The 18,026-nt window shown below is 56.3% G+C and overlaps 1 protein-coding gene across 2 annotated transcripts; it reads right to left on the bottom strand.

The window, feature by feature from the left end:
• Positions 1 to 3,335: 3,335 nt before the first annotated feature.
• Positions 3,336 to 15,628, bottom strand: PUS1 (pseudouridine synthase 1). 2 transcript variants are annotated; one of them, XM_082853091.1, is made up of 6 exons: positions 15,597 to 15,628; positions 14,593 to 14,824; positions 12,619 to 12,756; positions 8,750 to 8,852; positions 5,106 to 5,797; positions 3,336 to 3,627 (listed from the first exon to the last, which is right to left on the bottom strand). In XM_082853091.1, exons 2-6 carry the CDS (start codon positions 14,812 to 14,814, stop codon positions 3,586 to 3,588), a joined length of 1,197 nt encoding a protein of 398 aa, XP_082709217.1. In that variant the 5' UTR covers positions 14,815 to 14,824; positions 15,597 to 15,628; the 3' UTR covers positions 3,336 to 3,585. The 2 variants fall into 2 exon arrangements, with proteins under 2 accessions (XP_082709217.1, XP_082709216.1); XM_082853090.1 differs by lacking the exon at positions 15,597 to 15,628 and adding an exon at positions 15,132 to 15,304.
• Positions 15,629 to 18,026: the final 2,398 nt, after the last annotated feature.

The following is an 18,026-nucleotide window of genomic DNA, read 5'->3' as shown; positions in this document are numbered from 1 at the left end:
CATCCCTCTCGGCTCCAGAGGCAGCATCAGCAACTGGAGGTGCCTTGGGGGGGGTCAGTTCTGTCTTGTTTTGGGAGTCATTCCAGGAGACCCAGTCCAAACCAGGTTATTAGGCCCCTCCAACAATGCACGAGCCCCACATGTCCTGTGGAAAACGTCTGCCCAACTCAATCTGCAGAGTGGCTTCCGTTTCCAGAAGCAGCCTGTAACGTTTTCCCTCTTAGACCCTCTCAAACTGCAGCTTCAATACACACAGATCAAAACTGCTTAGATGTAAGCTTTAAAAACTGTGAACCGCTATACTGTATACCTGCAGCTTATAGAATATTGTAAACCAGCTACACTTCAATTAAAAAAAAAAAACGCTTAAATGATTTTCTCACTGTTTTCTTGGATGGTTGATTCCTGTGCACATCTTACATGCTGGCCGATGTGGGAATCTGCGGGGCAGCCGGGGGAGGCTGGCATGATGGGCCGCCAAGCTCCTCCCTCAGCCAGGAGGGCTGGGGCCGGGGAAGGAGGTACCAGCTCAGGCTCTGCTTGCCCTCCGGCATCGGGGGGATACAGAGCTTTTCTGTTTTTGAATTTATTTTATTTATTTATTTGGGGCCGTGTCTGCTTGCCCTCCGGCATCGGGGGGATACAGAGCTTTTCTGTTTTTGTTTTTCATTTATTTATTTTGGGCTGTGTTGGATCTTCGTTTGCGCAGGGGCTGCTCTTCGTTGAGGTGTGCGGGCTTCTCACTGCGGTGGCCTCTCCCGTTGCGCAGCGCGGGCTCTAGAGCGCAGGCTCAGCGGCCGTGGCGCACGGGCCCAGCCGCTCCGCGGCACGTGGGATCTTCCCGGACCGGGGCACGAACCCGTGTGCCCTGCACTGGCAGGCGGACTCTCAACCGCTGCGCCACCAGGGGAGCCCTGCTTTTCTGTTTAAACCAGCCAGACGGGGTCTCAGTTGCTGGCAACCGGCTATGCAGGCCCCGACTCTAACTTTTTCTTGAGTGTGTTTCCCCACTCAGCGAAGGGGCACGAGACCCAAAAGAAGGCCGGCCCCAGGATCAGGTTTGCTCCCTGATGCTGTGGAGAGTGGGGGACCAGGCACAGTCATATGATGCTGGCAGGGATGCAAGGAACCGCTTCTACGGCGGACGGGGGCTGTCAGAATTAGGTAGGCATTAGAAACCCGCCAGACCACCGAGTCAGCATCTCGGGATGCTCACGCGTGGACAAGGATGTATAGGGCTGGTCGTTGTGTGCAAAATCACAGGCTGGACACATGTCCACCAGCAGGCTGAGTGGTACGGGCTGCGCACACTGTGGGCCACCAGCAAGAACGACACAGACTTTTGTGATGGCAAAGACCGCCACCGTCTGTGTGAAGACAAGGGTCCAACACGCTCATATATGCACAGAGACCTCTGGAAGTCACAAGAAAAGAGAGTAGGGGCCTATGGAGAGACACTGGGAATTAGGGAGGGAGGGCAACTTCTGTTTTTTTGTACTCTGTTTTTCCAAGTACACATTTTATTTTATTTTATTTTCTTGGCCGTGCCATGCAGCATGCAGGATCTTAATTCCCCGACCAGGGATCCAACCCATGCCCCCTGCAGTGGAAGTGTGGAGTCCTAACCACTGGACCACCAGGGAATTCCCTCCAAGTACATATTTGAAAATATCACATACCCATGGATCCTCCAAGGTGATTTAAATGAGTCACCCAGGGACTTCCCGGGTGGTCCAGTGGTAAAGAATCTGCCTTCCAATGCAGGGGACGTGGGTTCGATCCCTGGCCGGGGAACTAAGATCCCACAGGCTGCGGGGCAACTAAGCCCTCTCACCACAACAACTGAGCTCACGCGCCTCAACTAGAGAGAAAACCCGCGCCCCGCAACTAGAGAGAAGCCAGCGCTCTGCAAGGAAAGATCCCACATGCCTCAACGAAGATCCCGTGTGCCGCAACTAAGACCCAATGCAGCCAAAAAAATAAACAAACAAAATTAATTTTTTTTTTTTTTAAAGAAAGGAGTTTGTTCTTTGCTAAAAAACAAAACAAGACTCACTCACTAATTGCCTGGAGTCACACTTGGGAATTGTCTACAATTTGACCCTGAAACCAAGACCTCGTAACCTTTCGTGGGGAGAGCCCCGCGATCCCAGCAGTGCTTAGGTTACTTTCTGCCCTGGGAAGTGACTTTAAAAGCCCTATCACAGGTAAAATTAACATGCTTCAAGTCAAGCCCCAGTACTTCTCCTTCAAGCCCATCCTGTTCCCAATCACGCCACCCGTTAATGGCCCAGCTAGCTCCTCAATTCCTGAAACCCAAAGCCCAGGTCGGCCTCGAACCCTGCCTCCTGTCCCAGCCGCAGGCCACCCGGCAGCGGCAGCCGCTCGGCAAGGTTTCTCGGACCCACAGGCACACCTCACTTGGTCTCTCCCCCCACGGCACTGCCAGTCTTGCCGATTCTACTCGCCCCACCCGCTCTGTTCTCCGAAAGACAGTGCTCCCTCGAGGGGATTTGCCCAGCCACGTTGTACACACGTGTGCAACCCACCACACGGCATTTGCACAGCACACGTGCACACGTACCCATGCAGACCCATCACCTACGATCCCATCACAAATACACGTGCACAAACTGCTCACACACCACACGTGCGTCCACGTGGGCACACAGCACGTGCACGCGTGCGTCCCACGTGCACACACACCACGCGTCTCCTAAAGCAGACTTGTCAACTGCCTGCCCCCCCCCCACACGCCTGACCCCTCTTCCTTGGTAACAGAGCGTCGCCTTCTCCGCAGGGCGCCACTTAATAAAAGCATTTCCCTGCCCCCCTTGCAGCTGGACGTAACCACGTGACACACCTCTGGCCAGCGAGGGGATGAAGTCGCTGGCGGGACGTACAGGAGGGCTCGCTACGGGACCGTCAACGATGTGCCCCTTCCTTCTGCCCTCCCTCCTCCCTCCCGCCCGGAACACAGGCGGCGCCAGGGATGCACGGACCAGGATGAAAGCTGCGTGCCGCAGGGGGCCACGTGGACACCCAGAAGGAGCCCGTGTCCTCCAGCGCTGGGGACTGCTACCCCTGGCCCGACGGCCCCCCAGTCCTGTTCTGGTCTGCGCCTCTCGCCGGGCCGCCGAGCCCCACCCTGACAGCCGGGCAGCCAGTCCTGCCAGGAGCCGCCCGCTGTCCCGCCGGCTCCAGCCTGCGCCCAGCCACGCGCCCCCGCCAGGTCACCCGTTCCCACCGCTCCGGTCTGCTGCTGACACAGCGCACGGTGCTCCTTGCACCTCTCTCGGTGAAAGACCGAGAAAAAGGTAAAAGAAGTGACTAAGCAAGGTTTGTACTTATTTAATAAGAAAATCGCTTCTTTAAAAAAATAGTGTCTTTACGTGCTGAGTTGTGTGTAGTCAACGCGTGAGCTGAAAATAGACTCGCGGCAGGTTCTCCCTGTGACGGAAACTCAGAATGACGCAGCTCTCAGGATCCTGAGCTGGGGAGGCCGCGCGCGGGCCGTCCCGTCTGGGCGAGGCATGCCGCCAGCAGCAGGCTGGCGGGTCCCGGCGTGCGGTGTCGTGGGCCAGCTCAGTCACTGTCCCCATCACTGCCTTCCAGGGGGCGGGGGACCTGCAGAGCGAGAGCAGACAGGGAATGGCTGTGGGGAGCGCTCCGCCCGGCGAGGGCCCTCTCCTGCACGGGGGCTGCCCAGGGCGAGGCTCAGCCTCACCCGTCTTCCTCTTCACTGATTCAAGAACCTGTCTTGAACGGGCAAAGCCAAGGGCTGGGGACCAGAGGGGGTCTTCATTGGGCTCCTCCAGCTCCCAGAGGCTTCAGTGACCTTGGGGACATAAAACTGATCTACTGCAAAGCTGGTCAAGTACAAGCCCCTCGGCGCTATATAGAGACGGCAGACGGTCAGAGGCCTCTGTCTGTCTGTGGGAATCAAGCAGAGAGCAAGCCTGGCCCCCAGGTCCCACCTGTACACGTGCTCCATCTGGCCTCACAGTGCTGGGCAAATTGATAACCACCAACATTTAAAGAGCGGACTATTTCACATACACGTCTGCAATCCCAGTTTCTCCCGAGGAAAGGCAAGCCCCGACAACACTCAGGCCCACCCTCCCCTGGCTGGCGCTGAGCTGCAGAGGCCCTTCCGGTGGAATGAGAGCTCTGCCGTTTCTCACAGTCTCCTCCCCGACGCTGCTTGGAATTCACCATCCGACCTGCAACCCATGCCTTTCTTACACCTGGCCCCCTTACCTGTATGCACATGGGTTTACAAGCCCGGCTGGGGAGGAAAGACAGTGTTTTTCTAGATATCTAAACAATGGGAAGAAATCTCCCAGAGCTCCAGGTGGGAATCTCACCCTTTGACAGCCTGCTGGGACACCATGAGCGAACACGGGCTTTGGGGACCTCCCTCGCCCCAGGGTAGAGAATTGAGAACTAGAGTAAAATGTTCACTTTTAGCTCCAGCACCTCCAATCGTGGATGCTCTCCTTCTAACATAAGGTTGGCAGTTAACTCACAGATGAATCACACTTTGAGCCAGGTCCCCGGGCGGTATCGGACAGCAGGGCTCCGGGACAGTGCGGCCGAAAGCACAGCCTGCGTCCCCTCCCAGGCGGAGGAGAGCACCCGGGCCCGGACAGGAACGCCGCCCAGAGGGCGAGGAGAACGACGCTTGGCCGCTCAGCGTCCCTGGCGCCTGCCAAGCGACCCCATGTTCTGGAGCCAGGTACGTGCCAACTGACCAGCAGCATCAGCCAGAGGAGGACGTCCCAGCGGCACCTCCGTCCCACACACGGGACGACGGCCACCGAGCATGTCCCTCACCGGCGTCACTAAGCGCAGAGCAGGGCGGCTGGCCGCCAGGTCCTATGCCCTGGCCCTGCTCCTCCCACTGTGGCCCCGGGGCAGCGACAGGCCTCTCGGTGCCTCAGCTTGCTCATCTGCACAATGGGTACAATGACAGGGGGCAGAGTGGGTTGAAGCTTAGCCACGGACAGCGACAGATGCGGACAAGTGCTTGGCTGAGCTCCTGGAAGGGCCAGCGCCAGCCCCACGGTTCCCCTGACCCCCAGCCCCCGTGGCCCCAGCCCCACCTTGGCGCCCGGGCCGGCGGCTGCGTGGGCAGTGGCGCTGAAGTCATGCATGGGCAGGGTGCTCAGCCACTGGGCCATGGACCTCTCGTGGCGCTCGGTGCCGATGATCGTGGGGTAGATGTGCTGCTCCTTGAAGGCCGTGACCTCAGCCTCCTCCCGCGCCCAGTCCAGCGGCTCGTGCAGCCCGTCGTGGCCGAAGCGCTGGTTGTACTTCTCGAAGTGCACCCGCTCCAGGACCAGGCCGAGCCCCGGTGCCTTGGGCACGTCCACCTTGGCCTCCCCCCAGCAGCGCTCCAGCACGCTCTCGGGCGCGTAGCCCTTGACGATGGCCACCACCAGCCCCACCATCTTCCTGATCTGGTGCGTCATGAAGCTCTGGCCCTTGACCTTGATCACCGCAAACTCCATGCCTTCGCGCACGAAGGGCTCCTCGCAGAACATGTCGAGGATGTAGCGCCGGGCGCTGGGCTCGCGGGGCCCCTTCTGCGAGGTGAAGTTGTGGAAGTTGTGGGTGCCCCTGTAGCAGGCCAGGAGCCGGTTCACATGCCCCAGCGTCTCTGCGTGCAGCCGGTACGTCTCGTCCTGCGCGTCGTGGTCCTTGTGGGCAAAGGCGAACGTGGGCAGCATGTAGAAGTAGGTCCTGGCGTCGCACTTGTTCTTGGAGTTGAAGCCGCCCGTGACCCTCTTCAGTCCTGGGGGCAGAGGAGGCGATGAGGACAGACTGACGACACCCCGAGCAGGTCTGAGCGCCGGCACCTTACCTGCCGAACCCGGACGAGCCCGAGGGGGCCCCGGCTCCGTGCGCTAAACCCTCAGCTAAACCCTATCAAACAAACCCCGGGGTCGGCCAAGGTGCGGGACACCCTGCTCTCGCCTCACGGATCCCGGGGGACCCACGCGGACTAAAGCACCAGCCGGTGACCCCGACCCAGAAGCCTTGGATCACACGCCAGCCTGCAGGTGAGGCCAGGGACAGCAATGTGTTCAAACAGCAAAAGAAACGGGAACCAACTTAAAACGTCCAGCAACAGGGAAACGATCAGCGGCTCTTAGACGTTTGCAGAACGAGCCGAAAGCAGCCCCGCAGAGCCGGCGCCCGTGCCCAGGACCGGGGGCTGCCGCGCTGAACACTCGCTGTGCCCGGCCAGGGCTCCCAACAGGCTTCCTAACCGCGCAGGGAGAAAAGAGCAAAGCGAAGCACTACGTGTGCATTTCTTTGTGAGAAAAATACAGACACACGGATTATGTCTGTATTTGTAGAGAAAACTTCTGAAAGAATCACAACCGTTGGGGGGGGGGCGGCTTCTGGGAACTGGGGAGCACGAAGCGCTTTGTGGCCCTGGGTGCTCCGTGCTGCGCGGCTGTCCTCACGCTAAGCCCAGACCGGGTCGCGAGGACTCAGCCTCACAAGGAGGCGGTGACTTAAAGGCCAACGTTGGCTTCATGTTACAAGGACTGATGACCCCGCCCCGGGGCTGCCAGTTCAAGGCTGCGTCTGCGCCACCCTTCCCGTCTTCCGTCTCCGCTGTCGTGTCTGATTTGGGGTAATCTTATTTTTGTGTTTTGTCTTGCTTTAAGAATCCAATTTCAGCGACACAGCATCGCAGGTATGCTCTGTGCACCTAATTTCTGTCGTGCGGAACATAAGTGCCAAGAAAAGGCTGAAAGGGGCTGGCAGCCGACCACATGGCTGGGCTGCTAACGAGGGAAACACAGCCTTGCTGTGTCATGTTACATAAGCAGTGCTAACGGCTGCGGATTGTGTAGGGTCTGGTATTATTTTAGCGAAAGTGGGGAACAACCTGTGGCATACATGAGAACGTTCCCGTGGAGTGAATGTTAAGAGGCATCACATGGGGCTTTAAGAGGACTGGCTCCCAGAGAAGGTCTTCAGGAGGGAATTATCCTCACCAGGCAGAGAAAGACCACAGGACAATAAAAATAAAACCATGTCATGCCAATAATAAATGCAGAGCCTTCCCCGGCGGTGCAGCGGTTAGGACTCTGTGCTGCCACTGCAGGAGGCCCGGGTCCCATCCCTGGTCGGGGAATGAGATCCCGCGTGCCGTGCGGTGCAGCAAATAAATAAATAAATAAAAATTTAGAAACTAAATTCAATAGTGGGCAAAGTAACCAAAAACAAGGCTTGTGACTTTGTGCTGAGATCCCTATTTATACTTGTACCCAATGTTCATGGCAGTGTCTTTCTGTAACAGCCCCAAACTGGAGACACCCGCAGTGTTCCCCACCAGGTAACTAGATAAACAACTGGAAACCACGCAGCAATGGAAAGGAACAAACCGGATGCACCCGACAACGTGCAGGAATCTTTAACCAGAGGCTCCGTGAAAGAAGCCATTCCCTACGATGCTATTGACATAAAACTCTAGAAATACGAAGCAGTCTATAATGAAAGAGAGCAGATCAGTGGTCGCCTGGTGAGGCATGGGGTGGGAGGGGCGTGGGGAGGGTCACAATCTTCTGGGGGTGACAGAGGGGGTGACTCTCTCAAGTGGGCTGGTTTCACAGGTATGCACACATATCACAACGTTTTAACTGTATAATGAACTACGCAGTTTACCGTACACTGATTATACTTCAACTTTAAAAAGCATTTAAAAGCGTTTTTAATTCTCTGGCTAAAGAAAAACTGACACTGTAGTGTGCGGGTGATGACACAGGCAGACCTGAAATACACGTCACGACAGCAGGACAGGTGCAAGTGTGTGGCTGCGCGTGTTAGGTGCGTGCAAGGTGGCCTGGCTTCACGTGAAGGCAGCTGTGGTAACTGGCCCATGGATGCTTTGACCCCGGGGCTGGCAAACAGTGGCTAAAACCATGGCCGTTCCTGTACAACTTCTGAGCTAAGGCTGAAAGGGTGGTTAAAAGAAGAAACAAAGGAGAAGAATATGCAACAGAGACAGTGATCTGTGTGGCCACAAAGCCTCAGACAGTTTACTACGTGGCCCTCTACAGAAAGCCTCTGCCAGCCCTTGCTTTAAGGGCCGGCAAAGCGATCACTAAAAAAAAAACCATAGCGAGTCATCGCATTAGCTAACCAAGGTGATAATGAAATGTGATATGAAATGAAATGTGATAATGTGAAATGTGATATGAAATGAAAGGTGATAATGAAAAGAAACATCAATTAATCCAAAAGGAGGGAGAAAAAGAAGAGGGAAACAAATGGGACAGAGAGAAACAGAAGGCAAGCAGAGCTACCCCCAGCCACCCCATTACCACATTAATTATCAATGGCACATGTATGCCACTTAAAAGGCAGAGAGGGTCAGACTGCAAATCCCGTTATCAGGCCTGTTACCATAGGGAGTCATAGCCCCTGTTTTAATTTTATCAAATCTGGACTTTCATATCCAAGCATTTGGTTAAAACAAGGCACATGTACCACCAAGATGCTGCACTGAGGGCCTTTCCAAGTCTGTCTGTCTGGCTGTGTCCCTTTCTGAAGGAGGTGGGAATACTGAACCCTTCCTTACAGCTGACTCACAACCACTCCTTCCAACTGCTAAGCGACCACTCTGTTATCTTAGCTCCGCAACAGAGAAATTCGGTGAAAGAAGAAATTTCGTGTCCCTGTGAGACCGGCCACCACCCAGTGTGCAGCCCAGCGCTGCAAGGCTTACCCAGTATCCGAATGTGAGACGGAAGGTGGCTGTTAATCTTTTCTAAAAGGTCGTCAATCAGCCACACCTTCAGGGACACAACCTGGCCGGCCGCAGACACACCCTGCAAAGGAAGCAGACATGCGAGGGCCAGCTGGGCCTTGCACTTGGAGCGCGGCACTCTGCAAGCTGGTCTCTTCAGCAGAAGGACCACACGCACGCTACATCTGTCCGTGGAGGAATTCTGCTTTCAGAAGTGCATCTGAAGGGAATAACCAGATACAAGAACAGTGCTCTATATACCAAGGGAGTGAGTGCCACATAACTTATAAAATATTACAAGTGAACTTCAGAGCCCAACAAAACACGGGAACAAATACATGAAATCCTGCAGATAGGAGATAAAGTCCCACCCTGGATGTGACTCTCAAGGACTTAGGGAAAAAGAAAATGCAACTTAGATGACAGAACTCTGGAGCTGAGCAAGGTCACCATCTAAGTCACAGCAGCAGGTATCCTGTGGGGATGGGGTGCTAGTGACACAGGTAAACTGAGCGAGCTCCGCACTCAAGAAGAGCACAGTTCACCATTTGTATGTTACACCTTTTTCCTAAAAGCAAGTTTTCATAAAAGGCAATACGGCAGTAAGGTCTGGGGGAGGGGAGCGGTGTGATTCGGAAGGTGGACGAGGAGGGGGCTCCTGGGACGCGGGCAGAGACCCACGTGTGGACCTGAGTGGAGATTATCCCGGCGCTCACCGCAGAATCTCCCGTTTCACTTTATACGGACACTGTATGCACCTTTCTGTTTGCTACAATCATACTTCCTAAAAAGATTTTTTAAAATGTAAGCAAAGAAGACAGAGTACCGTGTAACACTCCCGCCGAAAAATTTCTTTACTCTGTATCTAGTCATGAGAACAATCAGACAAATACAGATTGAGGACATTCGTCAAAATAACTGGCCTGAACCATCCAAAACATCACGTCAGGAAGGACAGAAAGGAGGTGACGAGACCATTTTAAAGGAAACTCAAGGGCTTCCCTGGTGGCGCAGTGGTTAAGAATCTGCCTGCCAATGCAGGGGACACGGGTTCGAGCCGTGGTCCGGGAAGATCCCACATGCCGCGGAGCAACTAAGCCCGGGCACCACAACTACTGAGCCTGCGCTCTAGAGCCCGCGAGCCACAACTACTGAGCCCGCGTGCCACAACTACTGAAGCCTGCGCGCCTAAAGCCCGTGCTCTGCAACTAGAGAAGCCACCGCAATGAGAAGCCCGTGCACCGCAACGAAGAGCAGCCCCCGCTCGCCACAACTAAAGAAAGCCTGCGCGCAGCAACGAAGACCCAACACAACCAAAAAAATAAATAAATAAAAGAAATAATAAAAGAAATAGAAAAAACATTTTTTTAATTAAAAAAAATGAAGGAAACTCAAAAGACATGACAACTGAATGGAACCATCAACCCTGGGTTAGACACAGGATCAACAAGAAACGGTGTACCAGTGTGAAATTTCCCAAGGGTGACAGCGACACCGAGCAGTTGCCAGAGGATGCCACTGCTCACGCGACATATTTTGGGGTGAAGGGTGATGACGTCTGCAACTTCCTCTCAAATGGTTCCATTCAAAGGCACAAAAAGGAAAACAAATGTGGCAAAAGTTTAACACTGCCGAGTCCAGGGGAAGACCAAGGGTGTTCATGCATTGTTCCTGGGACTTTCGGAGGTCTGAAGTTTTTCCAAATAAAAAGTTGAAGAGATTTTTGTAAAAAAGAAGAAAGACAAAAAATAAACTGGTGAGATGGAACACAGGCCGAATCCACTGTTCACCAGGCAGACACCCTCCAACACAGAGGCATCTGGCCACGAGTGGCTACTGAGGGCATAAAATGGCTGTTCTGAAATGAGGTCTCAAAGTCTCAGTACACGAAAAAGGAACGGAAATACATCTCATTGCTAATCTTTTTATATTGATTACATGTTTGGTTTTTTTTTCTGTAAATTTTCGGCTCCATTGGGTCTTTGTTGCTGTGCGCGGCTTTCTCTAGTTGCAGCGAGCGGGGGCTACTCTTTGTTGCGGTGCGCGGGCTTCTCATTGCGGTGGCTTCTCCCGTCGCAGAACGTGGGCTCTCTAGGCGCGCGGGGTTCAGTAGTTGTGGCTCACGGGCCTAGCTGCTCCGCGTCATGCGGGATCCTCCCGGACCAGGGCTCGAACCCGTGTGCCCTCCACTGGCAGGTGGATCCCTAACCACTGTGCCACCAGGAAAGCCCTGAGTACACGCTGAAGTGAGAATTTTCTGGATATGCTAGTGGAGAGTGGGTGATGACTAAAGGGTGCAGGGAAGTTCTGGGGACGATGAAAATGTTCTAAGCTTGGCTGTGGTAATGGCTGCACAACTGTGAGAAAGGACTAGAATCAATGAATGTACCCTTTAAATGGGCAAAATGTGTGGGAGCGAATGACAGCTCCTTGAAACTTTTTTTTTTAATATGAAACAAAAACTAACAAAATATTATCATTTGTTTATCCATGGGGATGTTAGTATCAAAGGTTTTCTAGATTTCCCAAAATGTAAGAAGGAAAACATATTCGAATAAAACCATCTCTAATAACAGTGAAAACTGAAATAAATGCTAGCCCTATATTTGGAAATGCTGTCTTCATTAGCTCAGGCAAATGTTTACTTTTCTTCTGCCTTGAAAACAACCAGAGAGCTGTAAGTGGGAAAGTTAAACAGAAAACAAACACCACGGAGAGCCCCGGTACTCTTTACCTGGACCAACTAACATGTGACTGGATCACCCACGAGACTGCCAGGCGCCTGTTTTTGTTCTTAGCTGTCTGTGCGGTAGCTCTGGTTCCGGGGTTCTGGCCTGGGCCTGTGGATCCCAGGGGACGCTGCACCTTTGAAACTCAACGTTATTCAGATTCCCAGGACCCTGACCTGCAAAAAGCTACGTGTACCACAGACTCCCAGTGACCTTAGGTGGCCAGAGAGATGATTCAGGGCCCGGGTCTGAGAGAGCAGGCTCACAGGTGCACGGGCACTTCGGGTTTTCTCTCTCCTGGGGGAGAGCTTCACGTTCTCCGTGGCTGGTTGTCCCACCTGCCTCGGCGACACCCTCCACTCCTTTGTGGGGAGCCCCTGCTCGCACCAGCCCCACACCTGGGAGCGTGCCAGGGTGGGACCAGCCAGCGACTGGCCTGGGACGGTGGGAGAGCCAACCAGACAGCAGGACTCAAATCTCATGAGCATGAATGGACAGTGCTGGGTCACGGCCACCCGAGACTCCTGAGCGTGCAACTCCCGCGGGGTTCCAAAGACTTGGCGCTCACACACGCACAGTGGAAACTATTTCCCGTTCATCGCTTTTTATGTTGATTACACGTTGAAAGGCGACTACCTTGGACACACTAAGTTAAATAAAATTGATAACAAAACCCAGCGTCACCTGTTTCCTTTCCCCTGTTGGCTGTGGCTCCTAGGAAGTTTAACATCACACGCACGGTGGGCCTCTGCGGCCACGCGGTCCTACTTGTATCGCGAGCCTGAGATGGATGGATCTAAGGCAGATGTTGTGGCCACCGTGCCGCCCACAGGAGCGACAGAGGAGAAAGCACAGACAGAGAGGACGCCAGACCTTGTGGCCCTGAGCACCTAGGTCCAGCCACACCTGGGCCGGAAATGCCCCAGTTTCTTGGCCACACGAGGCAACAACTTTCTTTCCACTTACACTGGTCTGAGCTGTGCATCTGTCATTTGTAACCAAGAGAATCTTGAGAGATAAAGGTGCTAAGATGGAAAGTGGGATGAGGGCAAACACAAGCCACAGACCGGCGGCTCCGGTGCTGCCGGCACCCGCAGGGGATGTGGGGACAGCACCTACCTTGTCCGTCCGGGCGCAGCGTTGGAAGGACATCTTCCGCATGTCCTCCCCATGATTCTCCGGAATACAACCCGACCGGACCAGGGCAGACACCAGGTCATCTTCGATGGTCTTGAATTTCGAGGACCCAACATTCCTCTGAGGAAAAGAGAAGAAGAAAACTTGTTTTTCACTCTATCACTACCCACAGTAGGGGCCCTGGGCCGTGGCTGATCCAGGTAGGGGCATGTGCGTTGTGCCCGCACCCGGCAGGTGGGGACCGCACCTGTGGGCGTGGAGAGACCCTGCAGCTCGTCCCCCGACCCACGGGAAGCAGGAAAGCCACCTGTGGGTACCCACAGTCTAGAAACTTCCCACCCTGGGCAGCTGACACTGGGCATCACCTAAGACATCATCTCCCCCTACCTGTCAGATGTGAGACCAGCACCCTCCTGCTGGAGACCCATCTGTCTGTTGCACCCGGCCAAAGAGGGACTCCCCTCCCTCATCACCCCAGGGTCTCCCCTCCCTCACCACAGCAGGGAGCAGGCCCTCCTGCATCACTACAGGGAGGCAGGCGCCCCTGCTGGAGGAGGAAGCCACCCCAGGGTGCTGCCAGCACCTAGTGGGTGCAGATGTAGTGTAATCACAGTCCGGGGCCTGCAGGACCCTGTGACATCAGCGAGATCACCACCCTGACGTCAAAGAAAATCTTTGCAAAGCAAGGGACACAGGGCGACAAGCACGTCGCCAAGATGCACCACAGTGGGCAGGTCCTTCCCAAAGTCTACCTCACGGTCCCCACTGCAGCTTAAGTCCAATCCCTTTACTCAGCAAGAAGCTATAAATGCTCCTCCAGCGATCGGAATGGATAATAAGAAACGGGGATAACCACCCTTCCCCACATCCCGCTGTGTCCTTCTGTCACCTGTGAGCTACCGTCACCACTCTCTACCCCCCCTCCATTCCCCTAATGGGGAAACCGAGGCAAACAGAAGATGATGAGACACAGGCAAAATTCTCAAGACAGCGCATAAGGCAACAACACACGTAATCAGTCACCCTCAAACAAGAAAGCATTTAAACATCGGCGAAGAGCAGCGGAGGTGGTTTATTTGTTCCACTACGTGAGACCGAAGCACTGCTTCCACCACTGTCACAATCCACCCGTGGTCATCAAAGGCCATCAAATTGGTTTCACGGGTGCAACCCTATACTTAATGAAAAACACTAAAATAGGATACAAAGTATCTCATTACTACTATTATTTACAGTAAAGGTGACCACAGCACCTGGTAAGGTTGGGCACTGTTTTCTTAAACTTCCGCTTCAGTGAGATACTCTACACAGCAGTGAATTCCTCCAAGAAGTTTAAAGAACGAGGCACCGAAGTGTGTAAGAGCCACACCGCTGACCACAAGGGACGAGAAGAAGCTCTACGTGCATCTGCCGGGGCGCCGGGGCTCTTGTGCCTTTCAGGAAAGGGTCACGGGGCTGGGCTGGGCAGGGAGCTCTCACGTGCCTGCGTACCCACAACTGTCACCTTCACGTGTCTAACAAAGAGTAACAGCTGCCCCTTCTGAGCATCCCTGGCGCTGTCCCAGTTCTAGTGTGCGGTATCGGTCAGCCTAATGACTCTTCCTGCCCTGTAAAGTCAGCACTGTGATCAGAGAGATGAGGAAACGACGGACTGAGAGTTCTCGTCACTTGCCGCCTCTGGTCATCGGCAGGCCTGGGCCTTTAACTACCCTGGGAGACCCATGAACACCTCCCCCCCCCCCCCCGCCCCCAGCAAGCACCCAAGCAATGCATGGATGAAACAGGGCTCAAAGCTGCTTCGATATGAATCTGAATCTTGCCTGATGGGACCCACACGATAAAGGAGGTGAAGAATGAGACCCCTCTTTCTGCCGCTTCCCAAGATGGCTCACTGGGTAAGTGTCGCTCCGCGGCCCCTGCCCCAAGCACGCCGGCCCAGCCCGCGGGCGCCCTCACCTGCATGCCGTGGTAGCCCTTCCCCGAATAGGCCACGAGCAGCACGACCTTGCGCTTGGGCAGCTTTCTGTGCTGCCCTCCACCCTCGCTGCTCCTGAGCCTTTTCGCCTGCTGCTCCGTCTCCTCCCAGATCCCGGCCGCGCCCTGCCAGCCACGCCGGACCTTCCTGTCCTGCTCCTGCTTGGTCCCCACGGGCACGGGGGCCTCCCCATTCCCTGCCATGGGGGGCAAACTGAAAAGACACGGTGGCGAGGGGGGGTGGGGTGTGAGCAAAACACAGAAGGAAGCGGCCCAGTGAAAGACTGACGGTGGCAGCATGGTCCAGTAAACACCCTGGGCTGACCACCGAGTCCAAATCCCAGCTGGGCGCTAACTGTAGATCTTGCCCAACCACCAACTTGGCCTCGGTTTCACTGTCCAAGAAATGGAGCAGTGACAGCACTTTATGCGATGAGGGCTGGTGCTCGCCGGGCATGCAGTCGGGCTCAGTGGGGGTCAGCGTGCTACCCTGGGGTCACGGACAAGTGCACTGTCATTACCAGAGGAGGCGCGGTCCCAGGCGCGGGGTCCACGGTCCGCAGGCTCTCCTCAGGGCCCAGGCCGCCGCCCGCAGGCTGGGGAGCCCCATGCAGGCCCGGGAGGGGCGGGGGGGCACGCGCCCGACCCCTGACCTCCGCCGGCACGCACCCACCCGGGTCCTCCAGACCCCTAACCTCCCCGGGGCCCCTACACACCAGCCCGCCCCTCCTTAACTCCGACCACGGCCACGCTCCAGCCCCACCCCTTGAGAACTCTAACCTTCCCGGGACCCTCTCACGCTCCAGCCCCGCCCGCGGATAACCTAAGTCGTCCCTGACCCCCAGGCTGACCTCTGACCTCCCCAGTCCCTCCTGCTCCCCCCTCGTCCTCGCGCCTCGCCCAGCCGGCTCTCCCTCGGGAATCGGGGAGACCCCGGCCACCCACGCCGGGACTAGCGGGGCGCGCCCCGACCCGGCCCCACTCACGGAGCGGCGGACTGAGCCGGAGCCGCACCACGTGGGCGAAGGCGGAAGCGGAGCGCGCGGCCGGACGGCAGCCGGACGTGGACAAAAGTGCTTCTGGGCGAGGCGGGCCGAGGCGGCTTGGGGCGGAGCTTGGTGTCAGGGGCGGGACTGAGCGGGGCTTCGGGGCGGGGAGGGCGGGGCCTGGCGCGGGGAGCCCGGTTCCCCGCTGCCACCTCGGGGGTGGTTTGAGGCCGATGTGGATGCGCCCTCTTAGGGCGAACAAATCGTCCTAACGACTGCGCCTCCAGGCTCTGTTCCGTGTTACGAGTGTTAGCTCATTCAGGCCTTTCGCCCGCCTTCAAGCACCGCAAGAGCAAGCGCGCTGCTGAAGAGGAACCCGAGGGACAGAGAGGCTGAGCCCGTGGCCGGAAGCCACACAGCACCAGCCCTGGCTTCTGGAATGACAGCCTGTCGTTCAACAGTGTGCAGACCAGCGCCTTCCCACAAACCTCTCGTAAGAAGACACTTGCCGCGCGCCAGTGCCAGGTACTGCTCTAGGGGCTCGATGCCTGTTAGCTTATTCAATCCTCATGGAGCCTAGAGGAAGGTTCTCTTGTCCCCATTTTACAGATGAGGAAGCTGAGGCACGGAGAGGGGCCCAAATGCCAGGGAGAGACTGGGTCATGCTGGAGCCGCCTGTGTGAGAGCTCCAGGGAGCGAGGACCTCCTGGAAGCTGGTGGAAGACAGATGGGAAACTCATCCACACATGGGGTTTGGGAGGCGGCGCAGATGTCACCACAGCTGGCGGGAGCAAGCCACAGCCCGCAGAAGGTGGAAGGAAGTGCAGCCGGCGGCACGGGGCTCAGACCTCCCTGAGACGGCCACTCGGTCAGTAGCTATTTTCCGAGCACCTACTGGGTTCCCAGCGCCTGCAGAGGCTGCGAACAGACTAGGAGCAGAACCCGTGCCCTCGGGAAGCTTCCAGTCTAGTGGGGACAGACAATGACAGACCAACAGCAAGAGAGTGTGTGATCAAGTGTTAAACACTATGTGAAAACGACTCAGAAGTACTGACGCGTGCTACGGCTGGGGCTGAACCTTGAAAACACATTCAGTGGAGAAGCCAGGCGCAGAAGGCCACGTCGTGCGTGTATGATTCCACGCACAGCTGACCCTTGAGCAGCGCAGGGTTGAACGCACGGCTCCACCTACACAGAATTTGTTTCACTGAATACAAAGTGCAGGACTACTAGGTCGGCCAGTGGCTGAATCCACAGATGTGTAACCACGGACACGGAGAGCCAGCTGTCAAGTTATATGTGGATTTTCGACTGCGTGGGGGGGGGGGGGTCTGTGCCCCTGACCACCACGTTGCTCACAGGTCACCTGTACATGAAATGTCCAGAACGAGCGAATCCACAAGAAGGAAAGTGGATCAGTGGCTGCTGACGTGGATTCTCCCCTGGACCAAATTCCACTCGGACTCCTAGTCGGAAAAGTCAGGCCTAGCTGGAAAAGAGCTCAGGCAGGCGGAAGGGCACAGCTCACCTGTGCGAAACGATCCCCCAGGACAGCCCACCCCTCTGAGGAAGGGAAGCAAGAGCTGCCCCAGGGTTCCAGGCATGAGGAAAGGTCAAGGTCACGTGTGGTCTGGGGAACTCAGGTGGCTGAGCAGCCCTAGGAAGCATTGGGGCACCTTCACGCAGAGCACCCACCTTCACACAGAGCACCCCACAACAGAGCACCCAGAGCACCCCGTCACACAGTACCTACCGTCACAGAGCACCCCTTACCATAGAGACTCCTTTGTCGGGGGACACTCCTTCCCCGCCCTCGGCCTCTGCAGCTCTGGAGGCCTGGGCCCGCTCTGGCACATGGAGGTGGACACGGGGCCCAGCCTGAACCATCCGTGTAAGCGCACGACCTGGGCAACTGTGAGGCTGGAACTAGAGCCGCCGAGGAAGGCAGTTGAGACTGGGTGATGGGACTTCGCGTTGTGCCCCGGGAAGCAGTCCATCTCCCCCTGCCCGTGTGAACCAGGAAGCTCCCGGTGCTTGAACAGAAACCCAGGCCGGGTGAGGGCAGTCTCCGGGGCAGGCCCAAGACCCCAGGCTGTGCCACGGGCCAGCAGGTGGGGAGGATGGAAGCTTGGGGCCGTGCTCTGAGGTCCTGTGTCAGGTGAGAGAATGAGAGGAAAAGACCACCGAGGGGCCTCCCTGCAGACTGGCCATGGTGGCACCGAGCCGGACTCTGATCTACGGAGAACAGACTGAGGCCTGTGAGGCTGGGACAGGTGCCCAGGGGGCAGTTAGAAGTGGGGCAGGCACCTGAGCCGGACCTCCTGGCCGAAGGCCCCCTGTGAGCGTGCCAGGAGCGCGCAGGGCAACGTGAGCCCCGCAGGAAGTGGGGAGCCGGTCCCTCCCGTGTGCCCGCTGCACCCCCGGCCCAGC

Source organism: Leucopleurus acutus, assembly GCF_964270905.1.
Source record: "Leucopleurus acutus genome assembly, chromosome: 13".
NCBI lineage: Eukaryota > Metazoa > Chordata > Mammalia > Artiodactyla > Delphinidae > Leucopleurus > Leucopleurus acutus.
This window is presented reverse-complemented; position numbering and strand designations above follow the sequence as displayed.

Bases quoted from the DNA above. Each gene is read 5' to 3' on its own strand.
- PUS1 (XM_082853090.1), bottom strand. From the start codon at position 15,220: ATGGGGCTCCCCAGCCTGCGGGCGGCGGCCTGGGCCCTGAGGAGAGCC. The intron at 5,798-8,749 runs GTAAGCCTTGCA...CTCTGCCCCCAG, and splicing joins GTCTCACATTCGGATACTGG to GACTGAAGAGGGTCACGGGC. The intron at 3,628-5,105 runs GTGGGGCTGGGG...CTCGCTCTGCAG, and splicing joins CCGCCGGCCCGGGCGCCAAG to GTCCCCCGCCCCCTGGAAGG.